The following is a 24,318-nucleotide window of genomic DNA, read 5'->3' as shown; positions in this document are numbered from 1 at the left end:
TAAAGCTTTAATTGTATAGCACGTATCAAAACTGTAAATGGAAAGCGTATAAGAAAAACACATGTACATCCATCATATAGGTAGGACTAAAGACTAAACAGGATAAATGATAAAAACTGGTACATCAGTTTAACAGAACCAGTGCATCCATGGAAAGTCCACTGAGTTCTTTCAGGCATTCACAGAACGATATCATAACTTCCTCAGTTTGGTTGTTGCAACATAATTGTAACTGTAATTCTAGCACTTCCTGTTTCACACACTGATTTGTTTATTACTCAATTTCAATCACGTAGTAATTTGTGTAATACTGGAAGTCGGCAAGGCCCTCCTTGTTCCTCTGAGACAGAACAAATAATACTCTTAGGACTGGTGGTCAACAGTCATTCACACAAGCCTTAAACTCTTTGCAAGAAATGCATGTATAAAGTTTTCTGCTACGAAATGCAAGAATACTAACAATGAGGATAACTTGTAAAATCTTTGTGATCCTCATCCAAACATTTTATTGTTTGGCTTCAGATGGTACAGTAATCCAACTTTTAATTTTAATCTTTTGTCAGATTTTATTGATTTCCTCTGCTCTGTTTTTAAAACAAGCGTGTTTATCCTGTTAATTTATGTCAGCATATCATTTGGCTCTTCTTGTCAGCAAGAAGGGTCAAATGATTCAGAGTCAATGAGGCACCAAAAGCAATCCCAGTCATGGAAATGAAGTGAATTTATATCAATTATTTTTCAACAGACTCACCATTTCAGCTAACTAACAGGGCCACTGGTTTTTGTTTGATAAAAACAAATAACCACTGCAATGACATTCGCTGGACAACTGGTGATCGACTACTGGTTCTGCAGAGGAACAAGTGCCTGGGTGTGCAGGGAAAAAGTGTGGGCAGTGAAGTAAACCTCTACGATTGCGATGAAGCCAGTGAGCTCCAAAAGTGGGAATGCAAGAACGAAACAGTGCTCGCTCTCAAAGGCCAGGAGCTTTACATTGAGCTCACTGCAGATAACACAGCCATTCTCTCCAGGACAACAGGCCCAAATAACCACCTCACAATTTCAGGAACATCCAGTGGTGCCTGCACAAGAACTTATAGAGGTATTGTGCCATGTGAAAAAGAGTATAATGCAATTTTTCTTAGATAAGAGGGTTGTATTAAATGGATGCACAGGTTTCTATCTAGCTTCATGTCTTAAAGCTGTTTGTCATAAATGTGTTTTACAGTCACTCTTTGTTTTGTTCATTTGTTTATTTGACCTTTTAGAGCTTTTTACCATCGGTGGAAATGCAGCAGGAAGGCCGTGTATGTTTCCCTTTCTATACAAAACTCAGTGGTATTCAGACTGTACTAAATTTGACTCCTCGGAAAAGCGTCTTTGGTGTGCAGTTGAAACAAACTATCAAAGCGAACGCTGGGGGTACTGCCCAACTATGTGTAAGTAATGAAACCAATTGAAGTAAATAATTGAACCATTAGGACCTACAATTATTTTTCAGAGCTCTTACAAGGATTATCTGGTTTATTATATACTTTTAACTTAAGTTAAGTCAACTCCCATAGCTGAACAGAGGCAAAAAATCAACATTAAGTTAGAGAAGTAAAGTATTACCTTAACTATTGCACCAGCGTTGTTGAACATAGATAAACACCGGGGCCAGAATTGGCCTGGCAAAGACTCCAAACCAACCCACTGGAAGACTCTGGAAAATATGAAAAAGGGCATAGACTTTAAACTTTTAACTGTATTTTCATAAGTTCTGCTGCTTTTCTTATATTCCCAATTTTCCTTGATAATGACTCAATCACTATTTCCATTCATACTACAACAAAGTAGTTAAATTACAGAAAAACAATTAAATGACAGAAAAGCTGTTTTTCCCCCCCAAAAAAGACAATTTTTCTTTGAATTGAAAAAAAAAAACCTTTTATCTTTTAAAAAGATAAAGGACAGTGTTAGCAATGAGCTACCAGAATCTTTTCTGTCATTTTATACATTTCTCATGTGGAGAACCTGAGCTATACATTTGAATTGCATTGAAGGAAAGTTGAGTTTCACTGGTTAGGCCCACTTAAGATTAAAGTTACCCATGATCTAAAATGAGTTTGAAAGAACTTATAAACATATATGCATTTTGTATATACAGCCAAGGAAGACTGGAATATGCACCCAACAACGGGAGCGTATTACCAGCTTAACATACAGTCAGCTTTGACTTGGCACCAGGCACAAGTCAGCTGCAAACAGCAGGGAGCTTCCCTTCTCAGCATCGATGATCCTCACGAGCAGGCTTATATCACAGGTAACGTGCCTCAGACACACTGAAAAAGTGATCATGTATTTATGTGCATACTTTAACTCCTGTAAAGTATGTGTATCCAAACATAGTATTTTATTCTATTTTATATAGTATGTTATTCTTTTTATCTTATTCTATTCCATTGTTTTTCTTGACTGTTGCTCCCTGTAACTTTGCACTGTCCACTTTCTGTCGTGACTCAACAAATTTCGCACATGTGTGACTAATCAGAGTTTATCTTATCTTACCCTTTCTTATCTCTTATCTTTGTGTTATGGATTACATGATTTTTTTCCCCATCATTTTAAAAAAAAAAGAACATTAACACTAGTTTTGATTATTGTTAAGATAAGCTATGATAACCTTTATTAGTCCCACGTGTGGGAAATTTGTTTTGTTACAGCAGTGGACAGTGCAAAGTTGCATAGAAAAATTAGAAGAAAAAAACACTGGAATAATATATCCATAAGATACTGTACACAATAGAATAGAATAAAATAAAATAAAATTAAAATAAAATAAAATACTATATACAATCGAATAAAATAGAATACAAATGCTATATACAATATGAGTATATTACAACGATGCCAGAAAGAGTATTGCACTTAGTGGTATTGCTATTGCACATGTGTGGATGTGTGTGTTTGATCAGTTGAAGTCTTTGTTGTGGAGTCTGACAGCAGTGGGGAGGAAAGACCTGCAAAATCTCTCCGTCCCACATTGTGGGTGCTGCAGCGTGCCACTGAAGGAGCTGCTCAGTGCTGTCAGAGTCTCCTGCATGGGGTGGGAGATGTTGTCCAACAGGGATGATAGAGGTTACAATTAGAGATTTATTTAACGCAAAGTAAAAGACAATTTTTCTTTTTCATTTCTGTACTCAATGGCTCCAACAGCACTGCTATGGAAAGGGGGCAATACACTTTGGATTGGACTGATCCTAGATCCAGAACATGGCTGGAAATGGATAAATGGCAGGCCTTACCGTTACATGAAATGGGACTCAGGTGATATAATATATTCTAGCAGATTACTGGCAAAACAGCTGTTTAAGTTAGCATAAAGACATGAAAGAGGCAGAACAGCCTGACTCTCCATGACGGCAACAATAAAACATATTAATAGAAAATATACAATTTGTTTAACTGAAAAAAACTGAAATGCATCTGCAAAAAGAAAGATAGAAATTGGAGCCCTGGTATAAGACTGTTGTAGAGTTTACATGTAAAGTATATCTATCATCATGTTTAGGACATCCACTTCCTAATCCGGGATACAACTGTGCAGTTGTTGATCCTAGTGTACGGTACCTTTGGCAAAGTTTACCTTGTAGCAATAAACTGGGCTACATCTGCTACAGTAAAGGGGCTGAAGAAGCTCCTACACAAGGTAAATAAAAATATCATTTTTTTGTTCTTCAGATTTTGGTTACAGCATAACTGAAATATTCCTCAACACTTATTTTATTACTTTACTTTGTTATTTATGATCAGCTGGGACAGGTTTTTGTTCAAACCCCTGGATACACTACAATGGCCACTGCTTCCACAGGAATCAGGCTCAGAAAACATGGTCTGAGGCTCAGGTAGCTTGCCACCAGGATGGAGGAGACTTAGTGAGCATCCACAGTGTGGAGGACCAAAGCTTCATCATCTCTCAGCTTGGATATAGTATGTATGGATATTTATTTAAAAAAGGATCATTGTTAAGGAACAAATAATTAAAACAAAAAATCCCTGTAAATCCTCAGGTGCTGGTCTCTATTCCTTATGTTAATGAATCAATACTTTGACATCAGGAAAATATAAAGACCATTGAGGTTATTCAAAAGCTTTACAATCATGAATAAAAACAAGCAAACTGTATGGAACATGTTTTCTAACATGCATGTAATCCATTTGTACATTTGGAAAAATACAAAAATTTCCTTTTGTTTTTAACCAATGTCTGCAGCATCCACTGATCAGCTTTGGATTGGAATGAATGACAGGAAGACAGAGGGGTTATTTGACTGGTCTGACCACTCGACTGTCACCTTCACTAGCTGGGAGTTTGGGAAACCAGCTGTGTCTTCTGAAATAAAAGACTGTGTTCTCATGGGCGGAGAGGTAAGCAACATCATCGAGTGCATATGGTGCACATATTACTTCCAACTACACTCACTGGCCACTTTATTAGGCAGTTTGGCAGCAACTCAGTGCATTTATAGGGAGCCGTTGAAATTTAAACAGAGCATCAGAATGAAAAACAAAAATGATGATGACTGCTTTCAGCTTTGACTACTTTGAGAAGACAACAGTATAGTGATGGGATTTCCGGCTCTTTTTAGAGAACCGGCTCTTTCGGCTCGACTCACTAAAAAGAGCCGGCACTTTCGGCTCTTTAGGTTGTTTTGTTGCTTTACTTAATTTATTATTAACAACAATATAAAATTATGCACAAAAGGAATTACTAATGTAAAAAAAAGTGGTTTTATTTATATATGTTTATATATAAATATATGCGGTGGCCCCTAGAGACAAAGCACGTACAAACTCCAAAACACATTTCTAGCGTTAACTGAACTTCCAAAACAGAGCTACCTAGATCACTTAAATTACACAGTTGAAAGCATATGTGTATTGTTTGTGTATTTATACACAAGCACTCATATATATTCAAATAATTCAAAAAAATGTTCATTTACCTGTTACTACCACACACCAAATCCGGTCATTGGTACTTGCTGGCATGTGTAGCCACTATGTAACAAAAGCTCAACACTGCGCCTAGCATTCTGGAGCACTTCTGTTGTCTTTTGTACGTGTTTTGGAGTTTTTACGTGCTTCTGAGTTTTTACGTGTTTTGGAGTTTGTACGTGCTTCGGAGTTTGTACGTGCTTTGGAGTTTGTACGTGCTTTAGAGTTTGTACGTGCTTTAGAGTTTGTACGTGTTTTGGAGTTTGTACATGCTTTGTCTCTAGGGGCCACCGTAAATATACTTTTATTTATTCACTCCACATAAAATGTAATAAATAAATCGCATAATACAAAAACCAACTATTCACATTTCAACTTTTAACTATTTAAATTTTCAGCTTTTTCCTTTTAAACAAATTTAAAGTGAAACAACACAAAACACTGTAAACCACAACACAATTAAATATAAATTAAAATATGAAAACAAAAAGAAGATGCACATTCTCTGTCATATGGGCCTGCATGAATAAACTTTCTGTATCCTTTATCATCCACAACTGAAAATAGTTGTGGATGATTACTATACCTTTCTAATGTGACGTTGTTGTCCCGGCTCTCTTTCTCTGTCTCTCCCTCCCGCTCTGTTCCTGCGCTGCTGCGAGTGTAACTACCGCCCCTCCCCCCTAGTGACTTTGTCGCTATATTTAGCGAGTTTTCAGACGTGAAAAAAAAGACGCGAAAGCGCATATCGCTTTTACTCTCAACAAGCAGCGGGTGCTGTAACGCAGTCAGTTCTTCTTTTACTCTTATGCTGTTTTGTGGATCACAAGGTTTAAAACTACTTATAAACACACACACACAAAGTAACTCCACCAGAGTGCCTATTTCGGGTCACTTTTGCCGGTCCAAGCCCGGGTAAAGGAGGAGGGTTGGAATTGTGACATTAAAAAAACCAATAATTGCTAAAAGAAATTTAATTTGTAGTTCTAAATAAACTCTAAATGCATTTAGGACGTTTTTTACTCACTTTATGTCTCTTCCATGATGTTATTTCTCTCTCCAACAACATAGGTTACAATTACATTAGCATGACCAATTATGCAAATTAGGTGATGACGTCATTTAGCGACTTCTAGCGACTTTTAGGACAACCAATAGCGATTTTCCTTACTGAGGAGTTGGCAACACTGCAAGGCTCGCGTGCGGAGTGAAGCGGAAAAAAAGTGCGAGAGAGAGGGTGAGAGAAAGAAAAAAACAAAACAAAACCCACGGCTCGCGATAAGGAGCCGGCTCGCGTCGTTCACGTCAAAGATCCGGCTCTAAGAGCCATTTCGTTTGCGAACGACCCATCACTACAACACTAACTCAAATATTCAATAACCAATACAATACAACCTGAGGCTGGAGAGCATTTCTGAACACTGTGGATGGAAATAGATAATAATTTTGTGATTCAGATTCCATTATCAATATTACTCATTGATTCGATTACTTATCGATTCTCTTATCAATTCTTTTCGGGTTCTCATTGGCTCTGCTTTGAGAGTCACCACCATCGCTGAGCAGTATATCAAAAACATTATAGTCATGCAAATTAATTGCACACTGTGTGGTCAAATGTTTGTGCATGTTGGAGTTATTTCCCTTCTTTGTTCTGATCAGTGTAATCATCTTCTCATTGCTTTTGTTACCTGTTGAAGCTCAGAGTCTGCCTGCCGGATTGGGGTCAAAATTCACTCAGCTTTATTGTTGCTCTGGGTTTTCGGCTAGCTTAGTGTTAGCATGCTTTCTGCGCAGGTGTTTGCTAAGAGCCGTGAGTTGTGTCAGGAGCGAAATACATTTGTTTCTGTCCCGGATGCAGTTTGCACTTTATCATCGCGCTTTCTTTTGTGCAATAAAAATAAAAGTCCATATGCACACTGTAGGCTGCACCACTGTCTTCGTCTTCCAACACACTATACTGAACACACAATGCACAGCATATACAATAAATATTTACATTAATATATGACATTAAATTTGTAAAGTTTTAAAAAATACCAATACCAATACTTCCAGATCTACTTATGGCACTTTGTTGCAGAATGGAAACTGGGCAGATCGTGTATGCGAGGAGCAACATGGCTTTATTTGTAAGAAGATGAGTGCCTTAAGACCATCTGGAGAGGAAGTGGAGCAGAACACAGGCTGCAAAAATGTGGGTATAATTATGAATTTGTTTAAAAAATAAACCATAAGAATGGTGAAGTGATTAGGTTGGGGTTGAGGTTGCATGAAATAATGATTATTTAACCCTCTGGGTTTGTTCAAAATCACTACCCTTTCAGCTTGTTCGTGGCCAAAAGTGGCCACCATCAGATTAGGTCTGTAATTTTTATTATTTTTATGTTTTGGTTTTTTTTTTGCCATTTTTCTGCATAAAGCTTTTAAGTAACTTCAGTTCTTTTCATAAATATAAAATAATTATTACTTTTAACCCTTTAAAGACCAGTTTGTTTGTCCACTGCACTAGCTGGAAGACAACCTCAAATCTCGCAATTTTATATAATTGCATTGCTACTGAAATTTCTTGTATTATTAATAGTAGAGTCTGGGGCATGTAATTGATTCACATCAACACTGATTATAATGCATTGTTATTTTTGTGCAGGGAGAGCAAAAACATAAAAACTTCCTCTCAGCTTGTTTGTGGCCAAAAATGGCCACCCCTTGTTTATGTTTACAAAATGCTATAAAATTCATATATATTAAGAAAAATTTCCACTTTTTTTGACTTGATTTTTTAGATTAGCATCAGTGCTGTTCATGAAAATCAAAATTTCATTCAAATTCAGAATTTTAACCCTTTAAATACCAGTTAGATCACATAATCCTAGGAACTCATAAATGGAAAAAAAAATCATAAAACCCCAATTTCTTTCCAAATAAAACATGCCATCTGATTTATTTTCTAACCATGGAGGAGGTTAGATGCGTAGCAATAATTAAAAGTATCAATGGGTTTTATGCATCTTTGGGTTTTTTTGCAGTGACAGAAAAACAAAAAAAATCGCTCTCAGCTTGTTCGTGGCCAAAATTGGCCACCCCCTGTTTATGTTTACCAAATACTAGAGCTGGGCGATAGAACGATGACGATATGTATTGCGAAATAACTTTTTCTCGATAGAAAAATTTAACTATTGCGATAGGCCTCATCTCTCGTCCTCTTAAAAAAAAAGAAGAACAGCCAATCCAAATTAAGTAGCGCAGAGCCGAACCAATCACAGCCGCAGCGTCACGTCACTTGACTTGTTACGTACAGCACAAGTTCCAAGCCGCACATGTGTATTTGTTTGGGAAGCAGTCAGCCGCCGTGCCGCCCCGGTAATGGAGGAAATGAGTGTGCCGACTAGAGAAAAATCAACCGAGAGCGTGACCGAAGGTTACCGAAGAGAAAACAGATGATGGTTCCAATTCCGAAGAGATTGTCGAACGGAAAGGCCATAGAAGTTCCGTAGTGTGAAGGTATTTCGGCTATTTCAAGTCTGACAAAAAACAGAGTAGCACGCACTATAAATTGTGCCGAAAGCAAGTCTGGAAATACAATAAACCGGTGCATGCTCAGTCTCTGACTGAAAGCGCTAATTCGTCATTCGGCTTTTGTCAGACTAAAGTAACTGTTTGAAAAGCTAAGCTTTACAACAAGGAGAGATTGAGAATTTACTTTTAGTTCTCAGTTTATTTGATATTGACAAAAGTTAGTCAATTTTGTCTGTTCTTCTGTAAAACAAACTAAGATTTATTTTTAGAATTAAAATTTTGTTTCGAAGTGGAATTGACAATTTAGTAGTCTGTTTTGTTTGTTCTATTTTAAAACTTAATCGCTTTAGCGGCTGCCTTTTGTGTAGTTTGCAATATTTGCCTTTATTTATCTGAAAAAGTCTCATGTTCCTTAAGTACATCTACCCTGTTGAACTTATTATGGGAAATAAATATTTAAATCAAAACAAGCTGCTGATTATTTCACATTTTACTTGTGAGCAACGGCACATTTCAATCTTACAAATATAGTTATTTGGCTTATATCGTGATATATATCGTTATCGCCTGAAATGAAAAAAACATATCGTGATATGAAAAAATCTTATATCGCCCAGCTCTACCAAATACTATAAAATTAATATATATTAAAACATTTTTCTACTTTCATTGACTTGATTTTTTAAATTAGCATCGCTCCTAGTCATGAAAACCAAAATATAATTCAAATTCAGATATTATACCCTTTGAATACAAGTCAGATTATGTATTATTACTACGCTTTTGGGGGAAATAGTAATAAAGTTCACATTTTTTAGCATATGAATGATGAAACCTAATATTTTTTTATCATCATTGCAGGTCAGTAACAGTAACAGTAACAATGATGTATTTTTACTTTATTTGTTTTTATTTTTTCTTTGGGGGGGGGGGGTGAATGACCAAAAAGAAAATCACAAATGGTGTGTTAGTGGCCAGAAAGGCAATTTAATGACCAAATAACCACTGAAATGACCAATAAAATGATCAAAATTTATACCACATTAGAGTGGTTTTTGTAGGCACACTTTCTACACCTGGTGCAAGGGGCTGCTGTTCCAATCCTGGAGGTGCACCTTTTGCACCTTCTTCTCATTTTGTTGGTGGGGTGTGGGTCACACTCTGGTTCAGACTACTGTATCTTGAGATCAATGGCAGAAGTGGCTGAGAATCAGGGACAAGGGTGTCTTGCAGTTGTTGAGGTCACCAGCCTGTGCCCCAGCTCTCCCAGGATCACTTTTCATTTGTAGGTTGTAGAGGACTCCCCCACTTCAGTGAAGTTGTTTCCGGTGGGACAAAGACATCGTTTCCCAAGACATCCAGGAAATTGGAGAAAAGAGCCAGCAGCCATCAGTTAGTTTTCCTTCAACAACTCGAGGTGCCAACATCCTCTCTAAGTTATCCAAGCAATATTTGTGCCTATTGTAGTCCAGGATTGCTTCTTGCTTTCACGCATCCTTTATTCCCCATCACTGACTGCTGGTTCCCTGTGTGTTGCTGTCAAAAGAAGCACATTCCTCCGTTGCTTTGGCATGTGGGATATCGCCCTGGTAGTTTTGGTGAAGCCAAAGACAGCCAATAAAATCTTCCTCTGTTGCAACTGGAGGAGCTGGGGAGGAAGCTCTGGGTTGTTTCCCCTGTGCCAGTTTTCATCTGAGGAGTTCCTCTGCCAAGATGACCGAAGGAAAGACGTTGTCCTCGGAGCTCCTCCGTCAGTTGGAGTCTGAACCCCTTTCCCTTTTTTACTTCCTGAGAACTTCCAGTGTTGTCATCCAACATGCTATGTATTGCTTAATTCTGGTGTAGGCTTTATCTCCACTTCATCTATAATCCTCCAATCCTCACACCTTTGCCTCCCGTGCAGGTTTGTAAGGGTGCACAGCAGCTAAAAGATCTCCTTTGTTATAAAAAAGTCAAAAGTAGATCTCAGGCTGCTAATGCAGGGAACTGCATACAGGGTGAGCCCTGGTTTAATACCAGTGGGTACTGGATTGTAGAGGAGTCTCTCTTCAGTAGTGGGACCCACATGGTTTTCCTTTCATGAGGGATCCACTCAGTCACTGACTCCTCGGTCTCAGAAAATGCTTCTATGTTCTTTTCCATCAGTTGCTCGGCCTCCACCTCCATGCCCCCCAACCCCAATCCTCCCCCAAAGAAGAGGATTCAGGCACTGGCTAGTACTCATCATCAGTGGTGATACAGTCAGCCTCTTTGGAGATTGGCCCCTCATATTCTGGAGAGGAAGTTTCTTCATCTTGGGCAGATGTCTTTTCTTCAAGGGCAGAGGACTGCTTGCTGTCCTTGCTCTCTGACCAGATCATATAGACAGTGCTTGAAGGAGTGATGACCTTCTTGCCATATTGCCAGAATAAATGATCTGGAAGCTGTTAGGCTTACTTACAGCAGTGGCACTGTCTGCACCTGCATAAACTCCAGGACACGTTTACAAACAGTGTTTGTTGTTGTTTGCGCTGCAGCCACAGCTGCAGGTTTGAACTCTGCAAAATGTCCTGTGATTGGGTTTTTTTTGTTTTTGTTTCTAGAGTTAATATTTTGGGTATGGTATCTTTTTATGAAAAATACAAGAGTAAAAGTGCTTTTAACATGTGCTTCAAAGCTAAGTTTGACTGGGAACCTCAAAGCTCAATAGCCTGCATCCGCAGAAATTCACTGCAGCCTATGTAATGTTTGATGCGTCATTATTTATTCCAGTCTATCTTGCAAATACATGTTTGTGCTGCAATGTCATGCACAAACACAAATTATTAGATCCTTAAGATCAAACCTATGTCAAAATTGTTTCATTATTTTGGTCCATTGGAGTGTGGTAGGCCATCAAAGGCCGCTACAAGAAACTAGGAATACTACATGAAATTGCTTGCTTGGCCAAAAATGGATAAATGATGTAATTTGGTAAAAAACATTAAAAACTACAATTTTCATGTGTTGAGTTTAGAATGAAAGCAATTTTACCTAAATCTCATGATATACTACTGTCAATAACAAGGAATCAAAAAAGGTGGTTATAATGGGTTTCTATTGGCCAAAAATGGCCACGATAGAATCAAGAGGAACAATTTGGTGTATAGTGAATATTATTGACATTATTAAGGAGCTGATGTTGAAAATTAAAAAATCTGAAAAAAAAATACACACCTTTGAGAAGTTTCATTCCATTTGCATTAACAGAACGAAAATGGTTGAAAAAAGAAAAGTGAAGTGGCTACAAATGGCCAGGATAGAGCCCAGAGGGTTAATTAAATTAATACTGTTTTCTGCTAAATTTTAAGCTAAAGAATAATTTTGTACAATGAGACAATTAGGTGAAAGTTAGTGGACTGGGTTGCTTGAGCGTGTTGACAGTCATTTTTAACATGACCGATGTTTGGCAAATACTGTTGAACCTGTTCACTCATTTCAGGCTCCATATTATCATTCATGGGAGCCCCACACAGCTGCTGGGTCATAATAAGAACTGACCAGAACGGAGCTTTTAAAAAAAAAAATTAAAAAACATCCCCTTTTCCTTGTCATTGTTAAAAATCTAAATCATTTACAGTGTTTCCTTATGATCTTCTTTTCCATCAAACCAGGGGTGGAGGAGACACGGTTCATACTGCTACTTTATAGGAATACAGACTAAAACATTTGATGAAGCTAAGGATGACTGTAAAGGTTCCCATTCTTACTTAGCTGATGTTTCAAATGGGTAAGATTTGTTTTACATGTCTTTATTCCATATGTTTTGAGCACACAAAACAAAATGTGAACGAAAAAAAACCCCATAAATATTCACATCAGCTTTTGAAGCTTTTTAAATGGCTGTACTCTTGAAATTATTTTCAGGGTGGATAATGCATTTCTTGTAAGCTTGGTGGGGATGCGACCAGAGAAACAATTCTGGCTGGGGCTTTCAAACCAGAAAAATACTGAAGAATTTGTATGGACCAACACAGACTCAGTGAGATTCACACACTGGAATGCTGAAATGCCAGGTATGGTGACACATTTAACTCCATCAGTAAGACATTGCAGAACGTAGCCTCACAACTAAATTTTTTATTATTTCCCTGATGATGATAGGGAACAGACAGGGTTGTGTTGCGATGAAAACTGGGATTTTTGCTGGCCTCTGGGATGTGGTGCCCTGCACAAATAAGGAGAAATACATCTGTAAGCACCTGGCCGAGGGGGCAGTTTTAACCCCTCCACCACCCACTCTTTTCCCTCCCGAGTGTGCATCTGGCTGGACTCGTCTGGGGTTTAGTAACCGGTGTTTTAAGGTAGAATCTCAAGGAAAAACTTAATTTGATCAGGTTTTCCTAACTCATACTAAAGACAAGATCATATATAAAGGGTCATCAAAAAGTTCCCAGTATAGATCAATAAAAGTGATTTAAATGTGCTAAATCTCCCTTTTAAACCAGCTTCTATTTTCACATCACTTCATTGCAGTCCTGTGATCTTCCTTTGTGCTTATAACTCTGCAGTGCATACTGGATCTCCTCCAGTTGTGATCCTCTGCTTAATTTTACATTTCGGGAAGTGGACAATGTTTCAGCAAGGCAAAAATGGTGAATGTTCCAAGTTGGCAAGCAAAGATAATGCTGGTACGGCCAAAGTGCCACTGTGTTTTTCAGTGCTCGCTATAGTAGTGCACGCTAGCATGCTAGCATACACCATATTTCAGGCTACAGTTCAGGTAATTCTGGTCTCGCTCTTCACACGGCAGTCTGTCTTTGTGGTTGGAAACTGTTCAGCTAAAACCTGCAGAAAACTGCTCAGTCATAGCAGCAGACCCAGCTCCCGTCAGCTGTGTTGATCCTTTCGCCAGACATTTTGACCAATTTAAAACAGAAGTTGTTTTTTGCTGTTTGTGCAAATTTAAGGTCTATGTTGAAACTGCAGAGTGCACAGTGTGTATGATCTGAACAGCACTTCCAGAAAACAATTTAAGAACAGCAGCCTGACAAAAAATTTAATTGGGTAATCTTTTTGATGTTTAAGTCCAGTAACCTTTTGATCACCCCATGTGAATACAACATCTTAGCCTTTGTACAGTATATAAAAGTTCTGTGACCTTGACATTACCAAATCACACTGAGCATCTTTATGCCGGTTGGTGTTAAGTTGTTTGATAGGTATTCTAGACAAAAGAGGACCTGGTATGAAGCCAAAGATTACTGCAGGGCTATCGGAGGAGACCTGCTCAGCATCCACAGTTCTGCTGAGCTTCAGTCCGTACAACTAAGGTGCAGTATAAAAAAAAAAGAAAAAAAGAACTAGTTGTTATAATAATAATAATAATAATAATAATAATAATAATTGCTAGCAAGTTCTTCCACAGATAACTAATGAGTTGGGAAATGTCTAACAATTATTTTTTTAAGTTTATATCAATAATGTAAATTTCTATTACAGATTACAAGCAGTCTGGATTGGACTTAGTGCCCCAGATCCTGACACAGGTTATGTATGGAGCGACGGAACTCCAGTAAGTTGTTCATTTTTATGCATTATTCAGGAGATGCAATTAAAAAAACAATGGCTTTGAGTCACTTTTTTTCATTGTTTCCTTCTTTTTAAAGCTAAATTTCCAACAATGGAAGATTGGAGAGCCAAACAATAAAAATAATGTTGAGTCTTGTGTGGAAATGAAACCAGAGCGCACATTCAGAAGGCAATCTTGGAGCGACATACACTGTGAGAAATACAGCAACTGGCTGTGCCAGATCCGTGCAGGTGAAATTGCTAACTAAACACATTTCTCTCTCTAAGATGCATTTGTTGAAGGTGAACTCAGTGAGAGTAACTTTCCCACAATGTCTTCCCAAGATTTATTGTCCTCAGATTTTGGAGTAAACATCAAACTATTGATAAAATCTTTATTTGGGAGCTGATTTTGTGTACAGATTGGTTTGTTCCTATATGCACGATTTCTTGGTTTAGTACCCATGTTCTTGAACACTAGGATGCACATAGGCTTTTATTTAGTCATATTTCTTAGCACATTCTCTGCTTAGAGCTGTGTTGCAGAACCTTGAATTCTCTGTCCAGTGTACTGTTTTAAAATGATTTCATAACAATACAGGAGTGACCCCAAATCCACCTCCAGACCCCATCACTCCAAGTAAGTCTGGCATTTTTTCGTGAAGAAGATCACCTTTATCTCCATTTTTTTGTTCTTCTAAGCACAATAAAGCTTACAACTGTGGGTTAACTTTTTAAAACCTATAGCTGATCTGTTGTTCAGTTCACTAAATTTTCAACTACACAACCACTATGTCTTCCTAAAAAACAGAAAATCAAAAAAACAACAGTTATAGTGAATATAATCCATATTGCATGTTTTGATTTATTTCCAGGCTATAATAAAACATCAGATGGGTGGTTTGAATGGAACAGGAATCAGTATTATATTAACAGAAATCAGATGGGTATGGAAGATGCTCGTCGGTACTGCCAGCAGAGGCATAGTGACTTGGTAACTATCAGCAGTGAAGCTGAAAGGATCTTTCTATGGAAACTGGTGAGCAGCAACATACTGTACTACACTACTAGCATCCATTTCCACAGAATTTAAGTTCAGGTCATGCTACAAGTTAAATATTTCTGATTCAGCCTCTTTTCTACATATCTGTGGCTAGATACAAGACACAGGCCATCGTCCTTACTGGATTGGCCTCATTGTAGATCTTGATGGAACATTTGCGTGAGTATAAAACAAATAATGTTTCTAATTAAATTCCAAAAAGTTGATTCTGTTCATCTGTACGGAGCGTTTTCAGTGGGAGAAATTTTTCGTCACTCATCCAAGTGACTTCTTCAGTCTCAGCTGACTGCAGGTTTCACCAACCTTATAAACAGTACATTTGCATAATGACTGAAAGCAGCACCACTTAATGAACAATGGGCTAGCCCCGCCCTATCATGTAGGGTGGGGCTAGGTTTCACAATGAGCTCACCGGAAACCTTGGCTGATTGTGACCTACACCCATTTTCACACCTCAGCTCATGTGATTAGGTAGAGGATTATTAGGGGGTCCATTGTCCCTCTCGGTGGGTTACTCCCACAGAGCTTAAATCTGGGACTCTCCACTGTTTGACCCTAGAACTGAAGAAGCTTCTCGGCTGAGAGGTGAAACGTCTTCAAGAAACTTAAAGAAGTCCAGACGCTTTTCTTTCCAAGCTCCTTAGACTTCCTTGGACATTAATATGCAAATTCTCATTCTAAGTAAATTACATAAAAATGTAAAAAGAGAAAGAAGCTTAACAAAAATAGTTGACATATAGCCGATATTACCTGTTGAACACTGTGTTGTGTTATTTGCAATTTGAAAATTAGGAATGAAAAAAACTAGGTCAGTTAATGTGAATAACTTAACATGGGCCACTTTGTCAGGTACACCTTGCTTGTACCAGTTTGGACCCCTTTTTACTGCCAGAAGTGCCTTAATTCTTAATGGCATCAACGAGGTGCTGGAAATTAGGGGTGGGTTCGATAATCGATTTTTCAATTAAAATTGATTTTAGCTTGAATAAAGTAATATCGATTTATTAAATCCTGAATCGATTTTTAAATATCAATGTGTTTTGCCAGAAACGGCAGAATCTCAGGTTAAAGCTTACAAAACTATTTCAACAACCACCAAACAGCTGAAACAGCAAATTAGAGCAGGCAAACAGATTTCGCACAAAGACGTACACACAAAGTGCGGACCCAACGCATCAGAATCTGTGAGATGTCGGTCAGGGTTTTGTCACTATCCAACCAAAATTTACTGAACCAGCAGCAAAAGAAGGTCGAAACTATGCTTCACATTTGATAAACATCATTGTTAATTCTCTCTTACTTTTGCTGTTTTTCTTTCCCCATGATAAAATCACACTTTCACAACCACATCCCAAAGTGCTCTATTGGACTGAGAGCTGGTGACAGCGGAGGCCATTTGAGTACAGTGAACTCATTTTCAAGTTCGAGAAACCAGCTTGAGATGATTTGAGCTTTGTGACATGGCTCATTATCCTGATGGAAGCAGCCATTACATGATGGGAATACTGATTCATGATATGGAAACCGTTTTTACTTTTAGGAATACACTTAAAACTAAACTAGAAGTTTCCTTTTTTTGATAAATCTTATAGTTTAGACTGGTCATCCTAATGACAAATGATTTGGCACTATTTAAAGATTTTTGAATTGAATTGAATTGTTCCTAACACACAGTGAGTGTAGAAGGTAGAAAAAGAAATGCACATTTATGTCTTTGAAAATTTGTGTTTCAAAAAGCTGGATGGATGATTCTCCAGTCGTCTTTCAAGCATGGAGTGAAAATCAGCCCAACTTCCAGAACAATGACGAGAACTGTGTGGCTATTACTCCCTCTAGGGGTGAGTAAGCTGATACATTTTCACTAGCTTTCATCCAAATATTAACATGAGTATAAAACACTAATGAAGTCCATTATCTGCATATTTATTCTTTCAATTACAAAAATTATTTTATATTTGGAATCGGTTCACAGGGTTCTGGCATGATTATAACTGTGGATTTCAGCTTTCCTTCATTTGTAAACGCAATAGCTCAATGCCCGAGCACATTTCAGTGGTACCAACTGTTCTTCCAAAGGGTGGCTGCCCACAGGACTGGAAAAAATTTAATTCAAAGGTCAGAGTCACTCCTAAATATTGTCTGCTGAAGAAATGTGATGTAACTCATCAGTGCGTTATAACACTGCATTTTAAAACCTACGGTTTTGCATAAGAATGAGCAAATCTGAAGTATCACAAGCTGATCATTTTTCAACTACAGTGTTACAGCATCATTAGCAGGAACTTAGAGACGTGGGAAGGAGCAAGAACACAATGCAAAAACAAAGGAGGAAATCTGGCCTCAATTCTCTCAAAGCATGTGCAAGGTTTGTCCTTTTTATATTATACATCCTCCTTTATAACAACGGAGTCAAAAGGTCTGAACCCATTCATTATTTGTCTTTTTATGCTCAGTTATACTAATAGAAAGATCTATTTTATGTTACCAGGAAAAATATGTAGTGGACACATGAAAGTGTGTCCATAAAGTGTGGCATCTTTTCCTCTGATCCCCTCAGTTTTTTGGTTGTTTTTCTTTATCGCATACATTGACCTATTTTCCCTGCAGACATGCTGATGGGTTTCCCAATCATGCTTCAATAAGAAACATAGTTATGCTTTTGTGTAATGTGCATGTAGTAACCTGTAATGTAAACTGGCTAGATGTGTGTAGGACAAGAGACTATTTTATTGCATAAAATAGCGCTGATCACATCAGCTTATTGCGCTGCTGGGTACACTTGGCCAGACAAGGAAAAATAATTTACTGACTCCAGTTTGTTGGTCTGGTGAGCCACCTGTCACCTGACTCACAGAGACTTTCCTCCACCCTGTCCTCATTCATAAAGTGCTTTATAAGCCTGAACATTACGGCTAACAGGTGGATTTTCCTGCTTCAGTGCAGCTAGCCAAACAGCATACAGCCTTTTACTGCTAACGAAATAGAGAGTAAAAGTGGACAGTATATCCTCGGTTTCTTAACATAAAACTCCTTGTTGCAGCCGGGGACAGCACAAAAGTGATCCCTTTAAACTGATTTTTAGTTTTATTTTCTCTTGAATTACTGGTTCTGTTACTAGTTAGCTAACATAAACTAATTTAAGTCTATTGACCACAACCAACCAACCAAACCGGTGATGTAACGTTCCGTACTGTCAGAAGATGGCAGTAAACGTGTTTTTAAAGTTTAACTTTAAGCACTTATTTCTTACTACACAGGCAGTGTTACATCTATGTCAGTTTTTGAGAGCAGGGCTCCATGATGTAAAACCATAAATGTAAATGATGACACACAGTGCTAAACAGTGCCCTGTCCTACCATTTTCTTAATTTAAACTGCTAACATGAAATTCAAAATAAGCATATATTTGTGACAAACACAAACAATGTCTGTTTTTTATATTATTTCTAGTGTTTTTGACTTCTAAAATGTTGGACGCCCCTACTACAGACCTCTGGATCGGTTTACATTATTTGCTTGGTTATTCATTTTACTGGACCGATGGACAACCAGTGCGGTACACCAACTGGCGTTCTGTGAGTGGTCATCAGTGTACTTGAAGTTTAACCTTGTCAGTTTTGTTATTCCTCCTACTTTACAACAACAAAAAATTATTAGCATTATCGTCATTTGTATACATCTGAATTGTATACACTGTATTTTTGTGCATTGTTAAACATGTTTAATGTACCAGTCTTCGGTTGCAGATGACTGGGCACTGGATGCATTTTACGGATGATGAGGATGAGGTACTTGATTATTTAACTGGAAGGTGCAATAACACTTAATTTGTTACAACTCGCAGAAAGTTCTGGTGTAGTTAATGATTCTAGCACATGATACATTGAGCTTTTTATTTAATTGTCATTATATGTAATATACTTTCTCCTTATATTCAAATATCGCTCTAGTTCATATCCTAATTTTCATTGCAGAGAGATCATCGCGGTTATTTCTCAAGAGATGCCAGGGTAACTACTCTCCTTATGCCACATTAAAAAAAAAAAACCCAGTTAATATTATTTACCCTTACATACTATATGTAATCTATATCTTGATCCAGACCAAGAATTCCATCATAGTATTGATACAATAATAATTTTGAACAATGCTCAGTTTAGCATCATAAATAGTCTATCTGGAATGGATGAGCAATCCATCACATAACTGGAAGTCTGGGACTTCCAGATACAGACAGGCAAATTGGTGATGGCTAACCAACCAGCCATAGTATTGTGGACAAGCAGTGGAAGACACCCGTAGTGAAGGCAACAGTGGTCCTAGTGGTAACAAGGGCACCCGGGGCAGTGACCCCCAAACTTGGCAAGTATGTGCGTCAGATCCCAGGAACAACATACAAGATCTCAGGTTAGAACAACGCACTCCTAGGAACAGCAGAGATACTGTGCAGCCTAATCCTTTATTGACCAGAAGGTCCATTTCTCTCATGTTTAACCTGAGTAGCGAAAGACCGCAGGGGGTTTGAAAACGATGTGCCGGGAGTTCGCTGTTTTCGCCCTGGTTAGCTATTGAGCTGGTGGGTAACAGATGTCTCCAAAAAACGTCGGAGCACTTTTGCAAATATGTGATATCTTGATAAACCGAGCAGATATTTGAAGTTTACACAGCTACATTCAAGCCTGAAAATATGTTAAAAAATTATTTTGTGACCCAGAAAGAGTAAAAAGAGTAATATTAAAACTAAGTAGCTGCCGCCATTGTTGGAAACTGGAATTGGCTGGGCTGCGCTATGAATTCTGGGATATGGTAGGCCACGAAGGATACACCCAACCCATCCTTCAAATCTGGGGAAAAGGAGGACGCATTTGTCGGCTGCATTTGGAGGAGTCTACGAATTTGGACAGCCTTTGTCACGTCGCTGTGATGTAATCGGCCTACAAATGCAGGAGGATGCAGCCTATGAATTTTGACACCCCCATTGACCTGGAACAGCTTCAATGTTCAAAAATTCGTAGCACCTGTACAACATTCAAAACATAATTAATAACCCCAAAAAGAAAAAAAAATTACAGTACTATTAATTTTGTTTAGTCATCAAATGTCATAATAAAATAATGACATTTAGGACATTTCTTCTGTCAAATGTCAAAACACATCAAATTTGACCTGAAAAGTATGTAAGGGTTAATAATGAATTAAAGAAATTGTTCACAGTAGTGTATTGGCAATAAACACAAACCATAAATATGGAAAGTAAGGCCAGCAAAAAGATATAACCTTAGTTTCTTTATTTCTATTCTTTCTGTCTGTCTCACCAGAAAGGATGTGCTGTGATGACAACTAATCGTACCACTGGTATTGGGAAATGGGACCAAAGGTCCTGCAGTGACAAAAATGGATATATCTGTCTTCGTAATCTTGGTGAGCCAAGATTTTCAAATGCTTGTTATATATATTTATTTATTTGTATTTTTATAATGTAGTGTATCAGAAAAATGCTGTAGCTCTATGTATGTAGCTCCTCCTTCCTCAACATATCCCTAAGGTGCTCTATTGGGTTGAAATCTGGTGACTGTGGAGGCCAACTGAGTACAATGAGCTAATTTCACATGTTCAAGAATGTGTTGTATTGCTGCCATGAGAGTGTATATAGCATTAGAACACAGAAGTTAGTATATTGTTTGGAAAAAAATGTTTGACTAACTATCAGTGCATTTTGTGTCATGGTCCTGGGTCTTCAGATCAACGTTTTGAGTTTTTATTTTGAATTTAAGAGATGATTTAAGTTCATGCTCTGTATTATTTGTCTTGAATTTAGTATTTCCTAGTGCTCCTCAGTTTGTTTGTTTTTTTTTTTTTAAATCTAGCCTTATTCCAACAGAATAGAGTCACAATTGGGCAAATAAGTAATTTCTTCTTGGAAGCAGAACAATATTCTAGCTTTCAAACATAGATGAAGCAAATTAGAATTGAATTAAGTTTTTTAATTATTTTATTTATTTTTACTGTACACAGATCCATCTCTCCCAGACTCCCCTGAACCAACAGCTAACAATGGCTATGTGAAAATACTTAATGATTCAATCAAAGTTGTTACTCAGAAAATGAACTGGGATTCAGCCAAAAAGTACTGTGAGCTTGATGGCGCTAACCTGGCTAGCCTGCGAAATGAGTGGTCACAGGTCTATGTCGAGCTGATGGCTTTGGAAATGGAAGGTCCTTTGTGGATTGGACTGAACAAAAAGCAGGTACAGCACATAAATGGTTTCACCTAATGTACTTGTAACTTTACTAATGTAAATGTTTGCGTAATTATTTAGTTATGGTATGGTAATTATTTAGTTTTGCTAATGTACCTGATGTTAATAAATGCCCTGTAGGCAAATTACACTCTGCATTTAACCCATTCACCCAATGAAGCAGTGAAGTATGAAGCATGTTATATATCATCTTCATCTTTTTCCTTCAGACTGGATATTTCAGACCTATTGAAGGCTGGGAAATGACCTTTTCCAACTGGGATCGATTTGAACCAGAAATGCAACAATCTTGTGTGTATGTGAATAATGAAAATGGAAAATGGAAGACTGCTGATTGCGCTCAGAACATGGCCAGTGTTTGTATGAAGTCTACAGGTAGGGCTCATGTAAAATCTGATAAAGCGATCCTACACTTCTGGTTTAGCATTATGAACTATTTTTTTTATTTCCTTATTTTAGATCTGACATAGTTTGTTTATTGTATATCAGTACCAATTAAAGATACTTGAATGCTCATTGGATTTAAACTATATATCTGGTTACTTTTGAATTCACAGATGTGCCACCAACAGAGTCAACAGAATCAGTCAGTTTTCCAGGAAATTGCCCTGAAGACCCAGCATCAAGAACTGGTTATACCTGGATACCCTTCAAGGGTTATTGTTACCTCTTTGTCAAAGGAAGTTTTGACTGGGGAGATGCATCTGCACGATGTATAAGATATGGTAAGGATATGGGAATGGTATAATGCAAATTCCCAGTCCATCAGCTGTGTTTGGATATAACAGTTTGTTTATCTTTTGTTGGTCAAGGTGGAACTCTACCCAGCATTGAAAATCCCGCTGAGCAAAGATTCATTTTTAACAACGTGCTAGTATTTAAAGACAGCCAACACTTTTTCTGGATTGGCATGTATCAGACTCACAAAGGTACAGTCACTTTTTCCACTCTTTCATGGAAAAATATTAATGTATACTTGAAGATAAATAAAAACAGAACACATAAACTGAAAAAGCTCTGCAATTGTAACTGTGACATAAAATAGCTGGTTAGTCTGTCTGGTCTGTGTATTTATTATCTCATTCTTATTGCCTGTTTATGCTCTTCAACGTCATGCTGCTCTGTTGTATCTTAATTGCCCCTTGGCGATAAATAAAGTCTCTCTGATTCTGATTCTGATTCGGTCCCATGCTGAAGATTCAAGCTGAGTGTTAATTGACACAATCTTAGTGTTTTAATATAAAATGTGATGAGTGACAGGTTGCTGTGATGAGTGACAGGTTGCTGTGATTGAGAAAGTGATTTTCCTGGACTCTCTGCAGTGACTTGTTACTCACAAGGTAGACCAGCCTTTGGACAGATCCCCAGAGATCAAATTTCCCCAAATGATTAATGTTTCATGTTGCATTTAGAAAGACATGAAACAAACAATTGAGACAAACTCAGTGATTACTTCAGACTTCTAGACGTCCACACTTCTTTTGGCTACCTGATGACTCATCACCTGTTGACCATTAAGAAGGAGGGGAAAAAAAGCAACTGCCAAACACAACTATGAATATTTGATAGTGGAGCATTAACCCTAGAACACTATCGCTGGGTGATTTTCATCCGAGCAAATACATTTACATGATTTCTCTCTCCTGCAGCTGTTAGTGTGTCGAGGAGATTGTGCCTTCACCAGGGAAGTCTCAAATGTCCCAGGAATGGGTATATCGAAGACCAGCTTTCCAGCGTCATTTTTTTTTTTTTAGGAATTTTTTGTTCTTGAATTCCAGATTTTTCTGTAATTTTGGAGCATTATTTTAGCATCCCCCATGACACTTTTTTTCATTTTGTTAGACATGGCACAGTTGAAAGTAAAAGCTGACCACTCTGATTTGTCATGTGTTTGATATATTTTGATGACAAGTACTTTTAGTTGGTCATATTATATCGGGTAAAAATCACCCGGCGTTAGTGATTGTGTTACTATTTATAGCGATAGTGTTCTAGGGTTAAGGTGCTAGTGTTGTGTTTTCAGTCACTTCTACTGCTCTGAAGTGGCTAATTAATGTAACTTTTCAAGTTATTCCCCTTCATACACATTTCCTATTGCAAAGAGTAAAAATAAAGTACTAATTTAAAATTATAGGTTTTCTTGCTACTGAACTAGAGCAAAAGAGAAATTCTATTTGTTTCTAGGCTTGTGGAAATGGTTGGATAAAACAGCCATTGACTTCGTTAACTGGGGTCCAAATGAGCCTGATGGTATGGGAACCTATGGAGCAATTGCATCTCTAGATGGGAGTTGGACAACAGGCAGGATGTATGATACCAAGGGATTTATTTGTAAAGCACCTAAAGGTAAGTCCAGAAATAAAAAAATGGTTTTGTAATAGCACAAATGTGCAATACATACACTTAACAACACGTTTCAATTAGTGCTGTCAGCGTTAATCTCGTTAAAATGTTGTTAACGCCATAACTGGATTAACGCGGCAAATCTCCGTTTCAAAGTTTCAATTGATTTAGCATTACAGTACCAGTCCCTGCAGTGACACAGAAATTTTATCTTTTATTAAATCTTCTTTTTAGTATTACAAGCACCAACAACAATTGGTAAGTTGTGTCTTTTTTTTTTTTATATTTGTCTTACATTTATAATTTAGTTGGACTAATCTATGTGCTCAATCTATACAGCAAGTTCTTCTATAGAGGATCCTAAAGCCAATGGCCACATGGTTTTGGAGGTTATGCTGGGCATTACTGTGACTGCCATAGGGATAGTCATCATCATCTTCCTGTTGAAAAAGTCTGGTATCTGCCAGTCCATCTCTGAAAACTTAACTACCTTTGATAACCCGATGTTCTTTAACAATGAACAGGTCCAGGCTGGTGTGGTGGGTGAAAATTAATTGGTTTTAAATGCATGTGATGAGAACTCACAACTAACTGTTTAATGTGTATACCTGCATAATCTAATAG

At 37.7% G+C, this 24,318-nt stretch overlaps 1 protein-coding gene across 1 annotated transcript; it reads left to right on the top strand.

The window, feature by feature from the left end:
• The first annotated feature begins 461 nt into the window (after positions 1-461).
• On the top strand, positions 462-24,318 carry LOC134616893 (macrophage mannose receptor 1-like). The gene is made up of 32 exons (XM_063461955.1): positions 462-525; positions 746-1,102; positions 1,269-1,439; positions 2,150-2,305; positions 3,199-3,309; positions 3,554-3,691; positions 3,796-3,972; positions 4,256-4,410; positions 7,064-7,177; positions 12,132-12,247; positions 12,385-12,533; positions 12,622-12,821; positions 13,669-13,790; positions 13,960-14,032; positions 14,127-14,280; positions 14,630-14,668; positions 14,904-15,067; positions 15,186-15,250; positions 16,829-16,929; positions 17,064-17,206; positions 17,351-17,456; positions 18,542-18,666; positions 18,838-18,879; positions 19,066-19,101; positions 20,410-20,512; positions 21,107-21,339; positions 21,561-21,726; positions 21,909-22,076; positions 22,164-22,280; positions 23,536-23,697; positions 23,929-23,952; positions 24,034-24,318. The coding sequence occupies exons 1-32, from the start codon at positions 462-464 to the stop codon at positions 24,246-24,248; spliced, it is 4,266 nt and encodes a 1,421-aa protein (XP_063318025.1). The 3' UTR covers positions 24,249-24,318.

This window comes from Pelmatolapia mariae, linkage group LG18 (genome assembly GCF_036321145.2).
Source record: "Pelmatolapia mariae isolate MD_Pm_ZW linkage group LG18, Pm_UMD_F_2, whole genome shotgun sequence".
Taxonomy (NCBI): domain Eukaryota; kingdom Metazoa; phylum Chordata; class Actinopteri; order Cichliformes; family Cichlidae; genus Pelmatolapia; species Pelmatolapia mariae.
The sequence above is the reverse complement of the archived record's forward strand: the minus strand, read 5'-3'. Positions and strand labels throughout refer to the sequence as shown.